The sequence below is a fragment of the Dryobates pubescens genome, chromosome 23 (genome assembly GCF_014839835.1).
Source record: "Dryobates pubescens isolate bDryPub1 chromosome 23, bDryPub1.pri, whole genome shotgun sequence".
In the NCBI taxonomy this organism is placed as follows: domain Eukaryota; kingdom Metazoa; phylum Chordata; class Aves; order Piciformes; family Picidae; genus Dryobates; species Dryobates pubescens.
In genome coordinates this window covers 11,007,358-11,031,968 of record NC_071634.1, presented here as the reverse complement: position 1 = coordinate 11,031,968, position 24,611 = coordinate 11,007,358, and the positions used below count along the sequence as shown (strand labels likewise).

Sequence of the window (24,611 nt, the reverse complement as noted above, 5' to 3'; positions counted from 1 at the left end):
TCCTCATAGCTACCAATATAATGTCTTCTATACATTTTAAGGAAATGGGAGGGGAAAAGACTTAAAAACCAGTTTCTGTATTAACTCACAGGATAAGCACATCTAAAAGTAGGAACATGTTACACCGTGAGCCTGCGAGCACATACTTTACAGCTGAACTAAGAGAAGTCAGATTTGGATTTCTTGTTGGAGTTATTATACTACTGTACTTGCAGAGAAAATAGAAAAAAGAAAGGCAAATATATGTAGGTTTTATGTAATTTCAAGAAACTATGTCCCAGAATCTCTCTGGGCTACACTTTTTTATGAGTAAGTGCAAACACAGAAACTCCAATGGTGGACCTAATGCATATTCACCCAAATTCATTATTTCTTCAGGGAATCTTAGGAGCAAACCAGAAAGCAGAGCCCTTCAAGTGTACACTGAAAAGTGTCCAGTTCTTCAAGTGCAGTGAGGTGACAGTAACTTTAAAATCACTGCCTTCAAGATATCAGAATCTGTAATTATCAAGGGTCAGTGTTCACCTGCTAGGCTGCTAAGTGGACTGGGCACTGTGACAATTTTAACATGCTCTGTTTGCATGCATCTGTAATCTGCAAAACAATGATGTTACCCTCTAAACTTGCACATGCCATGCTGTTCAGATGCTTTTCACAATGTACCTGTGCCAAAGAAAGCTAACAACCATGACAGGCAGACAATTAAATTGTCAGCAACCTGAACCTATGCTGTGGAAAAGCTTCTTCCTAGACGTGGGGTACGATCTCTGGGAATTCAGGATGAGGAGTGTCAGTAGCACCAAACTTTCCAGGACAGAAACAAGCTACAATAACATCCAAAACCAGCACAATACTGGTTAGCTGTGCTCAGTCTGAGGATAAATATGATTAAAACTTGCAACTGAAAAAGAGCACTGTTTTTGAACTGCCAGTGAGCAATTGCATTGTGCATCACTTGACCTTTCTTGGGTTTGATTTCTCTCTCCTTTTATTATCCAGCTTTTCATTGCAATGATTATTATTGTTAGCATTATATTTTATTTCAATTAAACTGTTCTTATCCCATGAAGATGGGTGGTTTTTTTTCTCTTCAGTTCTCCTCTTTATTCCACCAGGGCTGAGGGGATGAGTGGCTGTGTGGTGCTTAGTTGCCAGTTGAGGTTAAGCCATGACAACAATGACGCTCACAGTCCTATGAGCTTTAGGAGTTCTTGAGAGAAATTCCTTACCCAAGTCAGAGTAAAGATCTAAAAACATGTGCTACCTTCCAGGTGAAACTCCTAACACAGGTATAATACACAGGAGAGCATCTGACCTCAAATAGACATCTAACTCAGGAGAGGCCAGACTTCAGAAAACTGAGCAGAAACAAGCTGAGACACAGGAGAAGCTGACATTGTTCTAGTCTAAGTGGTCCTTCCTTGGCTTGCTGGCCTCTTGGGCTCTCAATTTATGATACAGGTAACTGTAACTATGCTAGCCCCTAAGAGACAAGGTACTTGAATGGTAAAAGCTGTGACACTGACTCTCTTTCCTGATGCTAGCTACATATCTCAACCAAGGCCTGCAGACAAAATCTGGGGACAAGAGTGATTCATTTTCAATGCCTTTTGTGAAACTGACAGGCAGCCAGCAGCCAGCAAATTACCTGAAGAGGTGATGCTCTTTTTGAAAACAATATGAGTAATGATACCAGAAAATGTAACCAGCAGTCCTTCTATCATGTAGTATTGTAACACTATCAGTGCAAATCCTTTCTAACACTGACTAAAGCCCAGACAAAAGCCTTGCCTCGTTACATGAAAATCGTGCTGTAAATCTGTCTGGAGACTAGAAACTTAGGCAATTTACTTTTCTGTACAGAATTAAATGCAACAGGACAGCCCCTGGAAAGGACCTGTAAGTGAACAAAAAGAAGTGTAAATCAGTAAAATTCAAAAGGCTGAAAGTAGCTTAGAATTAATGGAAGTGTATGACAATACAGGCTACAAAGAGCAGAACTGGTAGAGACTATTAGCAGATCTGGGTCCAAATACATCTGCAAGAGTTCCCAAAAAAGCAAGAAAAGCTGATTTCTGGATACAGCTGTAATTTAAACTTGGGAGCTTTGTTCAATTTCATGCTTACCTGACTATAAAGTGCCAAAATTGCATCCATTTCTATATTTTCCAGGAGATCTTCAAGCACTGCGCAATTCCACTGCTCATCTCTCAAGCTGAAGTGAAAGACAGAATTAACACTGAAATCTGCCCAAGGGCAATGACTGTGTGATAGGAAACAATATCTGAAAGTCACCCATTCCAGAAACTTGTATCTTTCTGTCAGCCAAGCAGCATAACTTCTAAACTAGGCCAACTTCTCCTCCTTTTTCCCCTAACCACCAAGCAAACATCAGAGCAGAATCTAAGGCTACAGTCTTGCACCAAATTTATATCTGGAATGGCTCCAAAGCAACATGATTCAGCCTCTCTCCATCCTCCTCACATTTTAACACCACATTTTATGGCAAGTTGTGGATCATGTTGAGGATTGTGTCCAGTTCTGGACCCCTTAGTTTAGGAAAGATGTTGAGTTGCTGGAACATGTCCAGAGAAAGGCAACAAAGTGAGAGGTCTGGAGCACAAGCCCTGTGAGGAGAGGCTGAGGGAGCTGGGTTGCTTAGCCTGGAGAAGAGGAGGCTCAGGGGAGAGACCTTATTGCCGTCTACAACTACCTGAAGGGAGGTTGTAGACAGGTGGGGGTTGGTCTCCTCTCCCAGGCAACCAGCACCAGAACAAGAGGATGCAGTTTCAAGCTGTGCCAGGGGAGGTTTAAGCTGGATGTTAGGAGGAAATTCTTCACAGAAAGAGAGATTTGCCATTGGAATGTGCTGCCCAGAGAGGTGGTGGTGTCACCATCACTGGAGATATTTAAGAGGAGACTTGATAGGGTGCTTGGTGCCATGGGTTAGTTGATTAGATAGTGTTGGGTGATAGGTTGGACTTGATGATCTCAAAGGTCTTTTCCAACCTGGTTAATTCTATGCTATTCTATTCTATTCTATTCCATTTTTTGTTGTTGCTAGAGTATAGCAGTAAACAGTTAACTTCCTCACTACTGGTGATTTTTTTTTGTTTTGTTTCTGGACCAAATCATGAAGCCATTCTTCTGCTATTTGAGAAAAGCACAAAACTTGTTTCTTTCACCATTTTTCCAGGTAAATAGTAAAGACTTGTTACAGTTTCTTTAAAGGCCTTCTGCAACAGGAGAGTTGTTAACCTACATTGAGTAGAGCTGCAGCCCTTTCAGAATTAAAGCACGCTAAAGATTGCAATAACTTCACTCAAAGCCATCAAAGCCATTTAAAATACATCAGTTGTTTCACAGAAAAACCTCCCTGTGATGGAAAGCACCCTCTGAACATCTTACATAAACCTTGAGACGTGGTAGGCTTTTAACACTGTGCAATGCACATGGAAATGTAATTTCTGACTCCTGTAACCCTAATGAATGCAATACAATACTTTGCAATTTTGCAAATTATGCCTCATTTTAGCTAGGCAACCTCCACAACAGATATTTCTATATACTTCTCATGAAGCTTTTTTTTTCCTCTTTTTTTCCTTTTGTCACAGAGACCTTTACTTAAAAGCTGGAATTGAGCCAGTCTCTGAAGAAGAGTTTATATATTCTATCAAAAACGATTGCATGAGAGGAAATTCAGTCTGCAGTGTGACAGTGGAGAAGGAAATTCACTTTAAATTGTCTCAGCTACTTTCTCTGACCCAGCAGATCAGGTTTCACTGAAGTCAAAACCTGTATTCTTGGAGATGGAAGGAACAGGATTAAAATTCTCCTTCTTGCTGCTAAGGAGTATTGTTATTTTCTGCTGTGCTCATCAAGAAATGGTGATTGCTATGCAACACATCACATTCTATGTGCAACTAAGTTGTTGTTATTATTTCCTGTTTCTTTTTTCCATACTCCCAAGACTCCTCAGATATGCTCTGGGCCACATCACAAAACTGCACTGTTCAAAGACAAATGTGCAGTCCCTTCCCAACACAACAGAAAGTTCAGCCTGCTCTTTGTCATGTCTTATGGCTTGTAAGGACTGCAGTAGCTAAACCTGAGAGCAAAGCACTTACCTTTGCTGATGCAGATTTATGAAGTGGCTACACTTATTCATGGCCTGTTGTAGTAGAGCTGTCACCTGTCTGTCTGCATTTGTTTCCACAGCTTCACTTGAAAGTTCCAGTCCATCTGGAGTCCACCTCTGCCTACTCATTAGATGCTGCTGCTGAGCTGACTCCTTATTGAACATTTCATACTCCAATTTCCTGTCAAGTTCTTCAATCTCCTAGAGGTTCAAAACATGTAATGATAAAAAGTTGTAATTTCACTTGGAATAATTTAATTTGGAGTGAAGAATAAAGATGGTATCAGAATTTCTGGTATTAGCTTATTCATTTCTTGTTCTCCCCAGCCATTTGCAGTCATTCCACTTCTCAGCTCGCTGAACAGCTTCAGCAAACATGACTTGCATGCCATGACTGTCAGAACAGTGCTGAATGATATGAGACAATTTTCATTGTGCTAAAGGCCGATGTTTTCTGAAACAATGGCACCATAAGCAGCATAAAGCCCCTGAAAAACCTTGATAAAGTCAGACTAACTAGTTTCAGCTACTGAATCAACAGATAGCATCAAAGAGCTTTGAAGTTAAAACACTGTAATTCGCAGTTATCATGGTAAAATTAGGGTTAAAATACAATGCTCTAAAAATCAAAGGGCTAAAGCTCAAAGGGCTAACCCAAGGGGTTAAAATCCAAAGTCTTAAGTGGACAGCACTCCTCATTGGTTGGATCTCTCTTTGGTTGGAGTCAAACTAGACATTAGAAAGGGGGCTTCATATTCCAGTTTTCCAGTACCATTGTTGTCTGAACTCAAGATTTAAGTTGCAAAGTATCTCAGTGCCCTACTTCCCAACCTGCACTTTAAATAAAATTCTGGATTTCAACCTATTCCTCCACCTCATCAGCTGTACTCACACTACAGACTCATGCAGCATGTTGTCTCTAAGTAATTGCATGCTCCCTGGTCAGGAGGATTTGACATTGGAGCTTAGATCCACTCTCCTAAAACCAAACCCAATCATTGACTTCCTATCTCTGAGGGGACTAAGCAAGCTGACAGATAGCCAGACATGTCTGTTGACTGATGTTGTCAGCATTAGGGAATCCCGTGTAATCTGATAGATTTGTTCTAAACTAACAGGTGTTAAAATTTGCCAGTCAGTGGAACAAAGAAGTTGGGACAAAAACACAGCAGAAGAGAGAGGTTTGATGACTAGTCCCTGTAAACCAAGTCTAACAGACACTTCAAGCAATGCCTAAACCAGCTTTTCCCCCAAAAGAGAGCTCAGCTCTGTTCTTGCACTTTGAATAAAGAATCCAGTGTTAGATACTCCAGGTCTTTCTTCTGTCTCTCTTTCAATCCTTTTTCTTCATCTGTTCAAGGACAGAGAAGCTGTCAGGAGCCTGTTTGCAGAGTCCCCTTACACTTGCTCCATAACAGCAAGTAATTCCAGATTACATTATTTTAATGCTCCCTCTAAATACAACTTTCACTATCTCCTACAGATTCAATACAAATATGAGCAAACTTGGAAGAACATAAGTATTCTAACTGCCATTCTGAGAGAAACTGTAGAGATGACAGCATTAAAATTTAACCAAGAGTTTTCATAGCAATAGCTGTCTAATGATGCCCTCTAGCAAAGAGGTTTTCCTCTCAAAAATCCATTTTGTTTGTTCTACTTCATTGGTCTTCCAAGCCTCACTTGGATGGCTGCAAAGAGCAGGTTAAAAAAAAAATATCCTTATGAATACACAGCATGAAGTATTAAAAAAAGATTAGAAATGTGGCACATACCAAGTACATAATAAATATGATGATGGGAAGAGGCTTTCCCAGAGTTTCTACTGTGTAAACTGCACTGAGTGTGCTCAGAGGGAGATGGGCAGGTAGAAGTCTGTACATACACTCTTTAAAAACTGTAACATGAACAACTTTGTAACACAATCATGAAAATTTACAAACTACCTCAGTCTTGACTGACAATCACTTCCCAATTGCCTTTCTTGTGATCAATAAAACTTTGCTATTAATTAAGCACCAAAATGCTGCTCTTTCTTGACTGTAGACCTCTGAATGCTACTATAGTTAAAATTAATAATAGACAATTTTCCCTGGCTCTAATTCTTTCCTTATTCCTTTTACTGAGTGCATTACAGTGCACAAAACCACAGAAGAGGTGAAGAGGAGGCTGAAGGAAGACCTCATTGCTCTAACTACCTGAGAGAAGGTTGGAGAGAGAAGGGAGCCAGCATCTTCTCTCTGGTGGCAAGCCACAGGACTAGAAGAAATGGTTACAAGCTGTGCCAGGGGAGGTTTAGGCTGGATGTAAGGAAATATTTCTTCACTGAAAGGATTCTCAAACATTGGAATGGTCTGCCCAGGGCAGTGGTGGAGTCACCATCCCTGGAGGTGTTTTAGTGGCACATGGACCTGGCGCTTAGGGAGAGGGTTTAGTGCTAACCCTGCTGTGCTGGGTTGAAGGTTGGACTAGATGATCTTCCAACAAAAGATATTCTGATTCTGTGAAAATAAAGGAAAGACTACCAGGAGCTGCAAACCAGCACAGCTAGATCAAAGTCAAATAAGCTACTGTGATAGTCACTGTGCCCTAACAGAAACTTTTCCTTTTCACAACTTCATTACTTACAGGATTATGTGCTTCTAAAATCTGAATACATTCCAATTTTGACAGGGTTTTTGATGTGTTCAGTTGCTCAAACAGTAAAGCTTGTACATTTATGGCAGCACTATACAGCTCCAGCATCTTGGACTTTTTAACAGTCTTTTGAAAGGCTAAAGAAGCAATATACTCTCCAAGGTTATTTTCCAGATCGTGCAGCTGACGCTGTCTCTCAAGCAGCACCTCGTACTTAACCTAAAAACACCCAAACACAAAAGATAACAAGATTAACAGAAAACTTCACATGCATGCTTAAGATTTTACTACTCTGTAATTACCAAGCAGGATTAAAACAGCAAAGAGATCAATCCTGTTATCTTACAATGTGAACCATTGTTTTTAAAAGTGCTTTTATCATGGAATTTCAAGCTTGTACCAGAAATTTCCTCTGGATATTTTATCAGTAAGGGACCTGCTAAGTGTGACTGTGTATCAATACAAATTCTGTTATCCAGTTAACACAGCTACATTTAAAATGTGATTTGGAACCACATATGCTGGTGATATTCCCATTCATGCTCATGTGATACTCTCTAAAGGCTCCATTATATCATCTGGAATGTCCTTGAATACCAGAGACGGAAGGTGACCTTCAGGACAGACTTCCTACTAATGTGAATTAAGCCAATTACAACACAAGAGTAAGAAATCATCCTACAGACACAAAGTAAAAGCAAGACTGCTATCTTGGCATCTTTAACAAATTCCCATCTTCAAAGATTATTGGTAACAGAATAAATTGATCTAGAACTAAATAGTAAGCTAGCTTGTGGGTTACAAATAAACATACAAGGTATTTCAGTTAGGAGGAGAATTCAGCTCAGAGATCATTCTGGGAATGTAGTCACCAAAATGCTAAAAGGTAAGCTGTTGTTTTAGTGCATGGGAGGCAGAAATCTCCAGTGAAAAGCAAAAGAGATGGCCCAAACTGGGAGTCTATGAAAAAAGAGCTGAGTTGCCTTCCATTACTTGTTCAAAAAAAGCAGATGACAGTTACCTTAGGATAGATGCAGAAATAGCCAATGCTTGTTTACAAGTCTTCAGTAGGAAACAAATCAATACTAAGAGCTAAAATACTATTTTTTATATCCATATTCTACATTCTTTGCAGGCAGGCAAGAAACATATTGAAGTGAATTTAAGGCCTTTTGTTTTCTGTAATGCGTTTTACTGACACAGTCCAGCAGTTCATAGGCATTGCATCCTAGCAGCACTGAATGGAAAGCAAAGATAAAAACTACCACTGAATATCCTACAAGTCATGGCTCTGATACAGACTGCACAAGACAGCCAGTCCCTCCCTGACTCATTTCTGGGGGGAGAGTTGGTTTGGTTTATCTCACCAAAGCAAATTTATTTTCAAGCTCAAAGTGTTATTTCAAGACATGAGCCAGTGACATCACACTAAGGCCTAGAAGCTAGGCTATGAAACATCTCAGTGCCAAGGCAAATGTTTAAAACAGCAATTATTATAATAATATCATCATCTTTTTCAAAAGTCTGTGCCCAAGACTAATTTCTCAAATAAGACTCAAGCTGAATTGTTATGCTACTGATTGCTGTGACACAAGACAAAAGCAATTAGCAATTTTCAGAGCCATATTGTCTGACTGTCCAAGTTTTAAACATCTCAGTTGTGAGGTTTCCATTAATTTTCCCTCACTCCTCTTTTCAGTGGTGAAAGCTGTTGCACTCTTAGGTGACTCCTAAAGAAAGGATGGCAGTGAGTTCTTAAAAGCAAAACCCAGACATGTGAACAAATAGCAGGCAAAATACCTACTAAAGGAAGGCAAAGACTTTCTATCCAATTCAGCCAACCACTTAGTTGGCAACAGCTGCTCTCTAGCTGTTGAGATGCAGAGCTGACATCACTTTAAGGTGCCTGTGAACCAAGCTGGATAACTAATGTCACAAGTCACCTTTTGAAATTTGTGCAATGTTGAATTTTGAGTTTACTTAAGAGCAGGAAAATTAAGATGGATAAAAGCAAGCAATGCTTTTGTCACAGGAGAATAAATGACTTGTGTTATGATTTCACCTGTTCAAGGAATGGGAAAAGAAAAATCATTCAGCCTACCTGACTAGAAGCAAATAGGTTCATTTTCAGCAAAACTGATGTCCAGAATCTATGTGATGTTCCCTATTCAATGTATTTGTGCAGCTTCCTATCTAACAGAAATTATTACGATCCTACTAGCTTGAATGAGTTATGACATTATAGACACACTGTACTGCCTGACAGAATATACACATTGTTACAGGCTCTCAAAGAAGAGGAAAATATGTGCTTTAAGTATGATTTGTCTTATATGACACAGAACTGGAATGTAGTATCTGAAAGCTGCCATTGTGGTTTAGGAACAGGATGTCCTACAAAGCTTTAAAAATGCAGACAAAAATGACAGAGACCTTATGACAGGTGTGTGCATACAAATGGATTTAGAGTTTGCTTCTTTCTTCACAGGAGGCTCAGTTTCAGACACAGGGATTTTAAATTAATTACACATATATGAAATCTGGGGATAGTTGAATGAATAATGAATAGGTAAATGAGTAAATGAGTGATCACCTTTAGTGTCAGTTTGAACCCATTAAAATGAATAATGAATAGGGATGGAAATGCAGCTTGACAACTCAAGTTCACTTACAAGGAGACACAAGAATGTAGATTTTAATTGTATTGAAATTGAATTCAAAGCCAAAAGAGATGACATTGATGACTAAACACACTTTTGTCAAAAACTCTTCAAATAAGAGGAGGTTTCTATGCTATATTCAGTATATGCCTGACTCATGGTCCAAACTGCAAAACTAGATACTATTTGCATATTACTAAGTAAGAAGCCATATGTTCAGGACACCCAGATGCATGGGAAGGATGTTCAGTTTTATCATTCAGCATCTATTCAACATTATACAGGAAACCAACTGCTCTTAGCCAAACAAAATGTCACATTACTCAGCTGGAAAATATCCACCCCTAGCTACCTGAGCGCCTTTCTGTCTCTTGTCAGTTCTGAAATCACAGCTCTGCAAAGAATGTGAAAATCAAAGAATCAGAAAATGGGTTGGGTTGGAAGCAACCTTAAAGATCATCTAGTTCCAACCTCCTCTAGACCAGCTTGCTCAAAGCCCTAACTTGGCCTTGTCTAACCTCCCTTCCAGGGAGGGAGCATCTATGACCTCCCTGAGCAACCTATTCCAGTGTCTCACCACCCTCACTGTAAATAATTTCTTCCTAATATATAGCCTAAATCTCCCTTCTTCCAGATCAGAGACATTCCCTCTCATCCTATCACTACAAGCCCTTGTAAAAAGTCCCTCCCCAGCCCTCCTGTGGCTCCCCTTCAGGTACAGGAAGGCTGCTCTAAAGTCTCCTTGAAAGCTTGCAAGTAGATGTGACTTCAGTGTGACACAGAAGGTGACTTCAAATGTTGACTACAAACTAAATTATAAACTAATTCTAAACTAATATTCCTTGGCCATTCTTGAAGCCTTTCATCATACCAAATAGAAGACTGCAAAATACCCCTTGACATTGTACTATTTGACATGATATTACTAGAGTGTCAAACTAATTTGGTTATGATGAATCAGCTCCTCTAAGTCTGAACATTTGCTGCTGATTCCACCTGAAAGACCTAAATTACATCAAATATTGTCAGTGCTGTAAATGCCCTGATTAGTCCACTGCTTGGAAGCACTGACTTCTACTTTACAAATGTAGTTCAGACTAATTGCTAACTAGCGTTGTCTCGGTCCTAAACACTACAAATAACAGGAACAATCTGAAAATGTCCTTGATTACTTGCAATCCCAAAACCATTTCTCATGCAAGTCTTATTACTAGGGTTTTTAAGTCTTGCAGGGAAAACAGACTAAAGAATGTCAGTACTTTTACCACTGTTTCTTCTGAGCTATTTCAGAAAGGAAAACCTACTTCCTCACTCGCATGATGGCTCAAACCAGCTATGAAACACAAAAGAAGTAGATACAGCTTGCTTTTGAAGATTTTCAAAGCAAGGCCAGTGCCACTCTCATCCTCCAAGAATAAGAAGTCTGCAGGGGAACAGCAACACTGAAGGCAGAAATACAGGAGAATCATACTGGGAACAGGTTGCCCTGACGGGTAGTAGAAGCCCCATCCCTGAAACATTCAAGGTCAAGTTGGACCAGGGGCTCTTATCAACTTGACCCCTCCCCACTTATTGTGGAGGGGGCAGACTAGATGACCTTTGAAGACCCCTTACAATTCCCAGTCTATGATTCTTGTGATTTAAAATTTTGAAATCCTTACTAAGGAAATCACAGGATCTAGGGGAGTCATGCCATCACGTGCATGCCAAGCCTCAAAACCACCAGAAGAAGAAACACCTGAGACATCAAATCAGTTCTGTAACTAAGGCACAAAAATAAAAACAAAGCTGAAGCTATTGATTTTGAAATGCAGTATCTTAACAAATACAAGCAAGAACAGAGAGAGATGCATCATGCCACTACACTGCATGTCTTTTTTATCTGGTTCTTAACCACATTGACAGAAAGCTGTTAGTATTTACTTACTAAGGATCTATGGTTTGACCTCAGTGCAGAAGTTTGAGCTTACCTTATCCAAATTTTCACCTTTCATCAAGTCTTCATAAATGAAAATTTTGTCCTGTAAAGACTTCTTCAGAAGATCTACCTTATTTTTATTCCTGGATCCTGTTTTTTTCACTTTATTATGCTGCTGGAAGAAGATGAACACAAAAAGCTTTATTTGCAAGAAGCAGATGACGATGTTAATATTATTCCTTGTTATTGGCAGGTCCACCAATGAGACACTTGGCAAGGATGACTTTCACTGAGGAAGTATTTCTGAAGTGAAGGTGCTGCCTAATGATTCAGAAGATTCCTTTCAGCCATTCAGACAAAGTTGGAAATTTTGAGTTTAATTTCTTCCAAGAAGAATGACACATTCAACCCCTTGCATGAAAACTGCTAGCGCATAACTGTGAGCTTAAACAAGCTTTTGCAGTGACAATAAGAGAAGATTTGAGCTGATCTGTTGTGTCCTCAGCACGGTTAAAAATGAACAAAGAATATTAATTTAGGAACAACATTGTTTTCAAGGCACAGTATATGAATCACAAATGAACCGTGATACTATTAAGGGGCACCGTTCCATGTAATCAAATTATTCTTGACCTTTCTATTTCTTTACAAGAATATCAACTAAGTATAACAGACTCTTGGGGAAATGATAACATCTGTTCAACTATAAGGCTTTTGCAAAGTCATTTCCCTTCTTTAGTACTTTAGAAATTATTAAGGTTTTGAACTAGGTTAATTCCTAGCACAATTAACCCAAGTGAGCTTACACATTTAGAAAACATAACCAAGAGAGGCAAAGTCGTCCTTTTTATGATGGTAGCAGATACAACCCATACAGGATACACTTTTTCCTCCTATTTTATAACTTAGGGTTCCATAGACTTTACATATTACTCTAGGAATTAAGACACACCCCCCCCCACCCCTTTCCTATGTGGACAAGACACTGTGGATCATTGCCCTAAAAAAACCTCCCTAAACCTTTGTTTGATTTAGTGCCAAATACAGTATTGTGTAGGGTCTCCCAAAGAAACCTCAGTTTGGGCTGTAAAGGACCCAACTTGTCTTTGGCATTCAATGCCAGGGTCAGCTTTGCTCAGATTTTTGGCATTTCATCTGCCTCTCTTCAGAAATGCAGCCCCTTTGGCCACCTATCTGCTTGTTCCTATCTATGTCAACTTCCTGGGAATGCTGGAGGACATGTGAGCAGCAGAAATATGTAGGGGTATGTGAAAAGAATATTTATCCAACACAAACAATTACCTTTAAGGCTCAGCAAAGTTCACATAGACAGGAGAAGTGTGCACTGTCATCATACCCATGGAGAAGCTATGGATCCATACCTGCGGCTGAGGCTAGCAACCTGTGGATACACTCAGGAGCCCCCTTCAGATCCCCACACCGATCCCACATTGTTCCCACCTGTTTATTTGTCATTGCCAAATTCTGATCGACCTTCAGCAGCTCTGCATCCCTCCGTTCCACCTCAAAAGCCTGAAGCAAGGTTCTTGCTCTTATCTTGGGCCAAGCCAAGCTGCTGTCCACCTGAGAGAAGCAGCAGTGCAGCTCTTGTCTCAGTCTAAGCAATTCCTCTTCTGATAGTGAGAGGGGTAAACGTAGAAGCTGCCTGTTAAACAAATGAAAACCATTTGCTATTCAGTGTTAGAGGCAATTTTACATAAAACCTGAGAGACATGCACACAAACATCCCATGGCAATGATCATCCTGATTTGTCTTACTCCTACTTCAGTTCATGATTCCACACTGAGGTCTGAGCTGCTCAGCATGTTCAAAAGATCCTTGAAGATACTTTCAGTTCTGCATACAGAACTTCCTGGACTGTAAAACTTCATTTTCAAGGGGAAACAGTTTAAAATCAATACACAATTTTAGCACTCTTCTATGCACAGAATCCTCCCACCTCTTCAGACAATATAAGCCCAAAATTGAGAGCTGAAATAAGAGCTAAAAGCTTCCTGTGAATTCTCCTTGTCCTGTCTCCCAGCACTTAGCACGCACAGCTACTGAGAGCGGGGGGGAAATAAAATAAACCCCAGTATCTCTTTATAATAAACTCCTATATGTAAGCTCTCCCATCACCAAGCCATAAGGGTTCCAGCTGTTCTTTGTAAAAAAGCTTTTAGCAGTCTGAACAACGCAGAATCTATTTTAGCAGCAGTTTGAATCACTCTAAGTTCCTGTTCGGTAGAAGGAAGGTTTTTCAGCAGGGAAGTCTGGGGAACTGATCCTTTAGGTCAAGCTGAAGTTGACTTAAAAATGAAGCATGCCAAAACCTGAATTCATCTTCCAGCTGTGACTAACCTCAGACTACATTCATCACCTTATTTGTGACTATTTCATTAAGAGTATTTAATGAAAATTAGCATAATTTTTTTGTTCACAGATTTTCACAAATTTTCTCTGCTTCCTAAAGAATGCATTTGTATCTAAAGCATGAACAGGAAATGTTTTTTAAAAGCAGTTTTCTTTCAAAAACATATTAATTGCATATTCTATTGTTGATCTGTTAGAGGGCAGAAGGGCTCTGCAGAGGGACCTAGACCGACTGGACAGATGGGCAGAGTCCAACAGGATGGCATTCAACAAGTCCAAGTGCCAGGTGCTGCACTTTGGCCACAACAACCCCATGCAGAGCTACAGGCTGGGGTTGGAGTGGCTGGAGAGCAGCCAAACAGAAAAGGACCTGGGGGTGCTGATCGACAGCTGCTTAAACATGAGCCAGCAGTGTGCCCAGGTGGCCAAGAAGGCCAATGGCATCCTGGCCTGCATCAAGAATAGTGTGGCCAGCAGGAACAGGGAAGTCATTGTGCCCCTGTACTCTGCACTGGTTAGGCCACACCTTGAGTACTGTGTCCAGTTCTGGGCCACTCAGTTTAAGAAGGACATCGAGACACTTGAATGTGTCCAGAGAAGGGCAACAAGGCTGGTGGTAGGCCTCAAGCATAAGCCCCTGCAAGGAGAGGCTGAGGGAGCTGGGATTCTTTAGCCTGGAGAAGAGGAGGCTCAGAGGCTCAGTCTGCTCCAGCACTATCAATAAAGAGGTAATCCCAGCTAGAAAATACACTGGAATGGCTCAGAGAAAAGTATTTAAATTGCTAAAAAACCCCATAAAGGTCTTGACATGAGAATGAAAACAAGACAGATGGATTCATTGTTTCTCTTTAGCAAAGGAAATATGCAGTGGACAACATTTCTTCTATTTGTTTCACTGTGCATCAGGAAAACTAAGGAAGATGCTGTCTGGACAAAAGTGCCTGTGCAAATCTGTTTTGTTTTAGAAAACAGGTGTGAAGGAGAAACCTTAACTCATGCTTGCCTTTGGGTTCCCCCCCAGCCTTTTCCTCTGTTCAGTTTCTCATGCCCAGTACTTTTGCTCCAGGGGCACAAAGTCTAGTTATAGAGTTGGCTCTTACAGTTGCTTCCCCTGATGAAGCTACAGCTCTGACAGAAGACTACTTTTCATGTTCCTAGGTCTCCAACATCTTTTATGAAATAGACTTTGTATAGGATATGTAGTAATGTAAATATTCAGGTAACACAACAAGTAGTCATAAAAGCACTTGAAAGCTGAGAAGAAACATAAATGAGTGGAGCAAATCTCTCAAGGGCCTTGCTACCCAGTCTGAGAGGGGCCACACACATTGACTTTCCACTGCATCTGTGGTCTCTTCCTGAGCAAGCTTTCCCAATGGTGGCAAGGCCATCACTCAATTTCCAACCTTCCCCAGGTCACATAATAGCAGGCAGGGATGGCCAAAATGTGTCTGGCACCAAGAAATGACTGCAAAATCAGCCATGCCATGACACATCTGCCTGGGGGCTTCATGCCAGGGGCGCTTGGTCAGCAGGCCAGATCAGACAAGTGTGACCTGTGGAGCCTGTGAGATGAGATCACACCACTGTGCTGTGTATTCATGAAATAAGGGAAAATACTGTGGTAGAGCTTAAAACAAGCACCTGATGAGTAAGGCTTGGCTTGCAGCTGGAAGTGATACATTCAAAATTGAACACGTGGCTAATTAGGCCCCATACACTGAATGGCATTTCCAAAGTGTTGGACCTCTGAGAACAGACTGAGAATGATGATGAAAGATGCACAAGTGAAACATGACACAGAGCAAACAGAAGTATAAAACTACTCCACCTTTTGGGTTTCAAAACTACCATTTCCTAGGATGTCCACTGCAGTGCTGGGTGTGCCTCAGAAATCAATTCCCAAGTGAACAACAGGTAACTTGGCACTGGCAGGTGTGAGAACTCTTAATTCATCTCTATTTGCAATAGCTAAGAAAAGGGTACAGAGAGATACTTGCATGAATACTGATTGTTCCCAGCTCCTTAATTTTTTTTGTTCCAAAAGACTAATTTCCAGTTCTTGGCTCAGCTTCTGCCTGGCGAGCTGAAGAAGCTCTTCAGCGGCTGTGCTCTTATCATGCTCTTCCCTTTCAAGCTGTTCATGTTTAACAACCATCTCTTTTTTCTGCTCCTCCACAGCTTCCAGCAGGAACATCTTTGGCACACTGAGCTTTACCAGTTCTTGCACAAATATCCCATACTGAACACGCTTAAGCTCTTCAACAGTTTTGTCTGTTATACTAAAGAGAAGCTCTTTCAGTTCTTCACTGGCCTCAAAGTCAAGCTTTTCAGTAAGTTCTTCAAATTCAATAGCTTGGTCACTCAGAAGGTTTTTCCAGTGGCTCAAGTAGTGAGTAACCTCCCTAGTGGTTTTGAAGGGGTCTCCAAGTGACAGCTGCTCCTTCTGATGCTCTTTCTGCTGATTCATTTGCCAAAAGAAGGAACAAGGTTAAGAGAAGGAACATCTCAAATTCTAGTTCTTTAAATATGCGTTTCACAGTAAAGTAAAATTCCATACTTTTGTTTCTCAGTGCTCTTGAAACTGCTTTTCAGTGTCTAGGGACTTACCTAACCCTCAACATGATGACTTTGTGTGCATCAGATTATTGTCAGAAGGGCTAACACAAGATGTGACAATTTGTATTGTTGCCAGAGAGCAGGGCTAACACCTAAACTAATGCAGGATCTTGTGGTTTAATATAATCCTAACTGGCTGAACTGTAATGATCTGGTAGCATTCCAGAAGTGAATGTGGATCAAATATCAAGGAAATGAAAAAGGAGTGTGTGTGGTGGGAAAGGTTGATTTTTTAAACCTTTTTTTTCCCTATGTTACAGAATGCAGCAATTTCACTGGAAAGCTAAACCAAAGTTACCTATACTGAGAATAAATAGATCAAATAAAGTCCCCAGTGTTACAGTTGCCATCTCTCCTTGTAATGGTATCTGTTAAAGCACAGAAAGCACAGAAACATACAACCTGCAAAAGGTAAAATTAATCTCACCCAACTTTGGTCACCTAAAGAAGTATCACCTAAGTCAAGATATGGTTTTTTTCTACATCCTTTAGGCAGACAAAGATAAGGACCTTTGGATAGTAACTCCCATTTATTTCAGATCACTTGCAAGTGATCTTCCAGTATGAGATCATTGAGATCTCTTGGAGCTAGCCTTGATTTCTAGGTGGCTGAGATTAGGTGACTTGAATCCCACCACAAGCAGCCACAGGGCCAGCATATTTTGAACAGTTCTGTTTTGTATGCAAATTTTAGCTATGATGTAGAGGTCATCCAAGCCACACACTGCCAGAAAACCCACAGAAAACCATGACTGTCCCAAATCTGTGTCACGTCCCTCACCAACCTCAGAACCTCATCTGGGTTAGCACATTACATAGGCTTGGCATAAGCCTCCTGGACAGGCCAGACTAAGCAGAGGAGCTTCACAGCTTTCTCCAATTATATTACTTTCTTGCAGGTTCTTCTAAAAGCTGTAAATTATGGCATAATTAATACAGAACATGGTGCTACATAGCAAGCCACTGACGCTTATTTTCATCTGTGTTCCTGACAGTGTTGACCCCTGTCCTGAGAACCACACTTTATTTTTCAATTCATTCCATTTTTAATTCATGAGAAGCCCTGTGAAAAGAAATATACCAAAAATAATTACCTGTTGTAGCATTTCCCTCCTTCGCTTGGTAATGAGTTTCTGGCGAAGCTTTTGCTTTTCTTGTTTTAAATCATGATTGAATTTCTGTTTAACAGAATTAATTTCAGCCTCAGCTTGGTCCAGCAGCACTCCCAAATGACTTTCAGGTAGATGACCTGCTCTGTAATAAGAGCATTTGAAACCTGTTAGCTCAAATTCTTAAGAGCCAAAGGGTATTTGAGGCAATTAGTACCGTAACAAGGCTCAAGAAAGTAGATACATAGAATCATCTTTGTTCTTTAGCAGTGATACCTCTGGGAGTCAAACGAGCAAGTGGGTAACAGAAAGGAAGTGAGATGAGAATTGAGGAAGTTTGTGAAGGAAGACTGGGGGAGGAGGGGAGGATGGAAGGAGGATGGAAGGAGGAAGAGAGGGAGAAAGGAAGGAATTCAGAAGGAATTCGGAAGGAAGTTGGAAGGAAGGAAGTTGGAAGGAGGGAAGAACCAAAATCAAACACACATCAGCTAGCAATGTGACATTCAGATGAGATATTTCAAACCTTATGTATTATTCATAATATTTGCATTTTTCACTTAATGCCCCTGCAATGCAATTCTAGATGTCTTTTATAACTCTGCCTCCTCATTAGATACAATTTTCTCCTTAAAGGATGTAATCTAATCAAGTAACAACTATTAGAAATTATTTTGAAGATACAAAGCAATTATGCCCATGAAAAGAGTTCTGTTCAGGTTTGCTATTACATTTACACTCTCAAAAAAAGAAAATCATGATTTAAAATTGATAGTGAAATACAGTAATTTAAATGGAACAATTTCTCAGTCTTAAGCACACTGGGCTTTCAAGTGGAAGTTTAAGACTATGGTCTACCTCCAGTGGCAGAGTAAGCAAGACCCTAACCATGTCTGCAACAGTTAGAAAAACCTCCATCTCCCCACACTCGAATTGTATTTCAAAACCTATTTGCTATTATATTTACACCAGAAATTCCTGAAATCTTACCCTGACTACAGAAGAACAGTAGAACACTTTCCTCCAGACCAGGCTGTTGGACATTTGTGAGTCCTAATTTCTCATATTAACTCCCAATATTGTGGGTTGAGAAGGTCGGTATGGAAGTTTGAGAAGAAAGAACCAACTCCTGACCTGAACCTGGATGTTGTTCAAATACTTTCTGCTTTACTTTTCAAAAGACATGAACATTACACACAGAGCCTGGATTGAGATGATCCAGGGCTTCAAAGTCTCTGTTCCAAGGATACCTGGCCCAAGTAATGAACTAGAGTGGCAGCTAAATGTTGCAAGGCCTTCCCCAGAAGAGACAGTCTCTCATTCTGCTCTATTAGGATTTGTTGATACAATAACAACTCAATTTCAAATAAAATCCCTAAAATAAAAGCTCCTAGAAATAAACCAGAAGATTAAGGTTTATTTAGGCCACTGCACTGTAACCATGGTGGCCAGATACCACAATTCACAACTCTCCACCTACCGCTCAAGCATTTACAAGTTCCTGGCCAAACCATGAAGTATCACTCCCTGTATAATGAAGGCACTGGATAAACTCAGCTCTGCTTTATCACACTATTATGTCAAGCAGAGAAAGCCCTCCTTTCCAAAGCTTTTCCAAACTCTTTCTATTGTATTTCTTTAATCTTCTATGAAGAGGATTAAAATACCTCTCAGCATCTTGAGAGCAATCCACCAAGCATCATTCTTGGATCAACTCATTTTTGCCTTGAAAGCAATCAATGTTAAATTTCAGTGTTGTGTTAAAAACAACCCAACAGCACCAAATTTTCCACCCATATTTGGTAACTCTAAGTCTTGCCCTCCTTTTTCAAGAAAGAAGATTAGTAAGATATTATTTTTTAACACCTCCATCCTGTCTTGTACTGAGGAAATAAATGCAGGTTTGCTGCATCCAATTAAAATCCCTGTCCAGGGCAGTGAAAAGAGGCTGCAATAGAGAAAGACAGATGTGTTGGAACTATCCAGTAAATGAAAGATGGAGAAAAAGCCATGCAAGGTACAATCACTGGAGGATGATATATACCTACCTGTTTCTAGGAGGAAAAAAGAACCACAAAAGGGTCTACATTATTTCAGTTAGAGACTGTTGATTTATTCAGAGATTTTCCCAGGTCAAAGTGAAGGTGATGTAGTATTGTAAAACCTGATTATGTTTTTGGAATCTACTTATTTAGAACTTCCAGATAACAAAAATAATGACCAAAACACCAACCAGCACTGGAGTTTATGTGGCAACTTACTGACATTAGTCAGTATTACAGCAGTTCCTAGAGGGCTCAATCCTGGCCAGAGACCCTCATTTCTGCTTTGGTGTAAATACAGTATAAAAATAAATACAGTATTAGAATTAAAGGATGTCATGTTCCCAAAGGACTCTGAATTGAAACACAAAACACAAGGAAAGGAGAAACATAATGAGACAGTATAGAGTGTATGACAAACTGCTTGGTCTCAGCATACCAGACATCTCATCACTGAAGAAATGTGAAGGCACATGTTTAATGTCTTTGAACAAGGTGAATTTTAATGAAGGAGAATACTGCAGTAATAACAAGGGAGATCCTGCCAAAGACAGTGTCCCATGGAAGGAACACTGATGAATTGTGTGGCCACCAGCAACTGTATCAGAGGCAGACCCTGACTTCTCTATACTCAATGAAAGCCAACAAAATTAGAACACACAAAGCGAGGGCACTAAAAGTAAGAAGCAGTTGGTATTTGATGCCATGGGGAACTATCTAAGTGATGCTGGACCCCAGCAAAGGAAGATTGTTTTATGAAAGCTAGAGAAGGCACAGGAGCATCACAAAAATAAAAGGGAGACATGCAGCAGAAGAATTGCAGCAGCCTGGATGTACACAGAGGCTAGATCACCTGCAAGACAATGCTCAAATCTCTCTCTTCAGCTACTTCTGGATTTCATCTGCTGAACTGGCTGGCATCTTGCTGATGCACACACCAAAATTCAGGTATAATAATTCAGTGCAATAAATGCTCTACATAACAAAGTGATACAAGCAAAAAAAGTTTTAAGAGATTATTGCAAAACTTTATACCAATTCATTACTGCTGGAGGCATTCAGTTTCCAATACCAACTCACTGAAGGTCCTGCAGGACACTGCTCAGAAAATTACTTTGCTTATAACAAGGTCCATATAAATTAAGATTATTCAGAAGAATAAGTAAGAAATCAATACGAGATGTTTTGCTTGGAACATTTACGTCAAAGATAATCAATTGCCTACTTTAAAAACCCAGTTCACAAGAAATGCTTGAGGTCTTCTACAAATTAAAATTTGGAGAGAAATTTATAAAGCAGCTTGGGTTGGTATTGAGTTGGTACCTAGCAAGTCATCAGAATGGGATTCAGTTTTCAGTAGAAGAAGGAATGAATAAAGTATCTTGTGAATGAGCAGATACTTGTTAAAGGATGAAGCACCATGCTACAGCTATTGCAGTTCAAAAACATCAAGAACCTCATGCCTCTAAGGATATCCAAAACAACCCAGGATAAGTACCTGCCTTAAGTACCACCCTCATGCCCAATTATTATTTAAGGGAAAATACAAAAAGCCTACGTAGATAGAGATTCACAAAATGGTTGGGGTTGGAAGGGACCTTAAAGATCATCCAGTTCCAACCCCCTGCCATGGGCAGGGACACTAGACCAGGCCTCATCCAGCCTGGCCTTGAACACCTCCAGGGAGGCGGCATCCACAACCTCCCTGGGAAACCTGTTCCAGTCTCTCACCATCTTCACTGTAAAGAATTTCTTCCTAATATCCAGTCTAAATCTCTCCTCTTCCACCTTCAATCCATTCCCTCTTGTCCTATCACAAGACCCTGTAAAAAGTCTCTTCCTGGCTTTCTTTTAGACTTCTTTCAGGTACTGGAAGACTGCTATACAGGTATTTTAAAACTCACTTTCCTGCCTTTTGGCACTGTAGTCCATGGACCTCATTTCCAAAGGCAGCAAGTACCCACAGCCAGCCTTGACAAATGGGACATTTTATTTAAATACTATCTTTAGAAAGCCCAGCTTGAAAACTGGCTGCTCTGTTTAATTTAAAATGTTCATAACCCTCCTTAAAATTGGTTTGGTTTTATTTTGCTTTTTATAGCTTTCATTTGTGGCTGCACAGAATCTTTGTGTGTGTGTGTTAATTTGAAATGGCCTTACTATCTGATCTATTTTAAACATCCTATTAAGCTCCATTTTTAAAAGACCTCTCCCTTTATGATTTATCTGCTAGTTTATGAGTCTCTTTATCTGTGGTATATCTAATCTACATCTGTTCTCAATTTCTCTTCTCCATACAAACAGTTCTGCATTTTAAAATTCCATTTGCAGCACTAAGTTTAGGGCAGGCTAATAAGCTGGACACAATAGATTAAGACAGACTTGTACCTATATTTAGACAAGCAGATTCAACACTAAAGTGAAAAATAGGATAATATAGACACAAATTTAAAGTACCAGCTATTCAGACCAGAATTCTCTTGCTGCTCATTATAATGCTCCAATTTTATAATATTCCTCAAATCACTTTATAATAAGAAACTGAAATATAACCCTGTTTGTCCAACACTTGACTGAAAGTCTAACCTTAGTATCTGCCAAGGTATTAACCAACAAAGTCATCAGCTAAAAAATATTTTCCTACCATTAATTTAAATGATAACATTATTATACACCTTTCCTGCTAGGTAACACAAAGACTTCTGAATATGATTCTATTGTCTTTGAGATGACACAGTCACATGAATGTCAAGAATACAGTCAAGATATTTACCTTTCTGTCTTGCTAATAAGAGTTGTTATCTGGGCTGCTGCTGCATTTATAAGAGCAGAGGCTTGAGAATCCCTTAACTGTATCTTACTTATAAGATACTCTCTGTAAGCAAATCTTCTATTCAGATGATATTTAGTGCTGGCTTGCAAAAAATCCATTAGCTCTTCGATGTCTCCCTGCAGGAAAGAATGCAAACAAACATATATAATTAGATATAATGTTAACTTCAGCTAACACCTGTGGGTATCAGATCAGGTTTGTTTATTACCAGGCAAAATTAAAAAAGTTCTTGTAAGTGAAAACAGAAAAAAGTAAATTATTATCAACTTAACTCCAATCATCATGTCAAATTATTATTGTTGTTTCAACAATACAGAGGTCTGAGTACCTCCAGGGCGCCTCCTGAGAGTCCTGATTTAACTGGTCATTCAATTAGGAACCCACAATTAAAGAAGCACTCAACCCCACCAGTTTTAGTAGAACTGTTCTTCCTTCAAGGTATCCCACCATGAAAAGAAAAGCCAGCACTAAGCATGTGGCTTTGTGGCAAATATATCTAACTTGTTGCTGTAGAAAAATGCTGTGTGTATTCACCACCACACAGTTGGGTAGATGTCTAGATGTGCACAGTGATGGGATTAAAATGTTAAACACTATTCCTATGAAAATTAGTTAACATGTGGATTATTTCCTTTACAGTTCTGTGAGTGAAGACTATTTCCTGAGATGTTTCCAAGACTTAACCATGTATTCTGTCATTAGGTCAGGAATGGAGTTATTATCCTCTTACCTGTACTTGAGAGTAATCTTCCACTAAAGTCTTAGTTGCTTCTAACTTCAGATCCCCCTTGGAAGCAGCATTTGTTATCTGTGTAAAAAAAATATTATGGAGCTCCTTCCTCTGGATAACAGCCAGCTGTCTGTAAGCTTTTGCAAAATATTCCTCCTGCTTTAACAGAAGGAACCTCTTCAGGTGGTCCTGCTCCAGTCTGTGAAGTCTATCCAAAAGACTTCTATATTCTACAGCAGGCTGCAGAGAAGAGAGAAATAAATTCATTTCAAGTGCTATTCAGTATGCAACAGATTTTAAAGCATCAGTGCTACCATCTTATACGTGTTTTACATATAATCTGCTGTCATTTCAAGTTTGAATGGAGGCTGATACTAAATGAACACTCTCCATGGCCTTCATCTGCTTTTTAATGACAGAGGTTGTACGGCCATCAACCTCTAATCCAGGTAACATTTCCAACACATAACAAAGTTCTTCTTAGGACTGAAAAGAATTATTTAAGAAAAATTATTAAAAGCTGCATGAAATTCAACAGAAAGACTATACATATGAAATTAATTTCTTAGGTTTCATCAATCCTGAAATCCTATTAAAATTGAAGAGACTCATACAAGTCAGAACAATGAAATAACAATAAGCATACATTTAAAAAACAATATAAATTAGATAAAATACTCTGCTACAAATCTCTAAAAGCTCTTATTTATCTCTTGGTTTCCACAAATTAATCCAAAAGTATCCTTTTAGAATTACAGCCAGAGAGTAGAATTAAATGGCAATTCATTTATAAGCTTCTTTACAAAAAATACTTTCTCATTGTTCTCCAATAAGATGTATTCATAGTTTTTTAATCTCAGATGGCATAAACTCATTAAAAAATCAAATCATACATGGCCCACAGAGCAATGAGTGTTTCTTATGCCAGCAGGGCTACCTAACAGTAGTTACATTGGTCTTGTTCTAAATTTCTTCTTATTTATCTGGGGAGAACCATTCTCTGTACTGAGTTCTCCCATAGACCTCACTCTTCATTCCTGGGAAACACACTGCAGACAGCAAATAATTAATCCAAAAGGCAGGGAATATACATTGTGTGCTTTGGCTGAGAAGGGGAGGAGGTTATTGTACCATCTGTTTTTCACTGCTGTCCTCTTGGACATCGGCTGCTGGGCACAAAAGTGTGGGCCACCCTTAGTGCTCTGGCATGTCCTTTTGAACCAGGTTCCATGGTAAACACCAAAGTAGGTCTTTTCACAGACAGCAAAGTGAACAGCAAGATATTAGTACAAGATAAATGGACCAGGACAAGTCCTGGATTGGCCTTAATTCTTTCTTTGATTCCTACCATTCAGAATTTCCAATACAAGCCAGACTGAATCAATACCAATGTCTTTTGTGCAAAGAAAAGCCTCTTTGCTGACAGCATATTCAGTGCAAGTGCACACACTGAGTTTCAGTCAAGCCCCTCTCTAAGCAAAGGCAAGATTTATCTCAGGGAGAGGTCATTTTAAGTGCTAGTTGTCCTTAAAAATCCTTAAAATTATGTCCACA

The 24,611-nt window shown here is 39.6% G+C and overlaps 2 protein-coding genes across 3 annotated transcripts in view; one reads left to right on the top strand and one right to left on the bottom strand.

The window, feature by feature from the left end:
- Nucleotides 1–2,277, top strand: part of STK32B (serine/threonine kinase 32B) — a 149,568-nt gene extending 147,291 nt beyond the window's left edge. The window contains exon 12 of the mRNA XM_054172435.1: nt 2,173–2,277. Coding sequence (XP_054028410.1) covers nt 2,173–2,224 — 52 coding nt within the window. The 3' untranslated portion in view covers nt 2,225–2,277. The remainder of the gene's footprint in view (nt 1–2,172) is intronic.
- EVC2 (EvC ciliary complex subunit 2) overlaps nt 1–24,611 on the bottom strand; it is a 59,454-nt gene that overhangs the window by 5,436 nt on the left and 29,407 nt on the right. For both annotated transcript variants that reach the window (XM_054172429.1, XM_054172430.1), the window contains exons 11-19: nt 23,058–23,297; nt 22,268–22,443; nt 17,441–17,600; nt 15,724–16,188; nt 12,815–13,015; nt 11,406–11,528; nt 6,767–6,994; nt 4,128–4,339; nt 2,128–2,215 (exon numbers count right to left, since the gene is read on the bottom strand). In XM_054172429.1, coding sequence (XP_054028404.1) covers nt 2,128–2,215; nt 4,128–4,339; nt 6,767–6,994; nt 11,406–11,528; nt 12,815–13,015; nt 15,724–16,188; nt 17,441–17,600; nt 22,268–22,443; nt 23,058–23,297 — 1,893 coding nt within the window. The remainder of the gene's footprint in view (nt 1–2,127; nt 2,216–4,127; nt 4,340–6,766; nt 6,995–11,405; nt 11,529–12,814; nt 13,016–15,723; nt 16,189–17,440; nt 17,601–22,267; nt 22,444–23,057; nt 23,298–24,611) is intronic.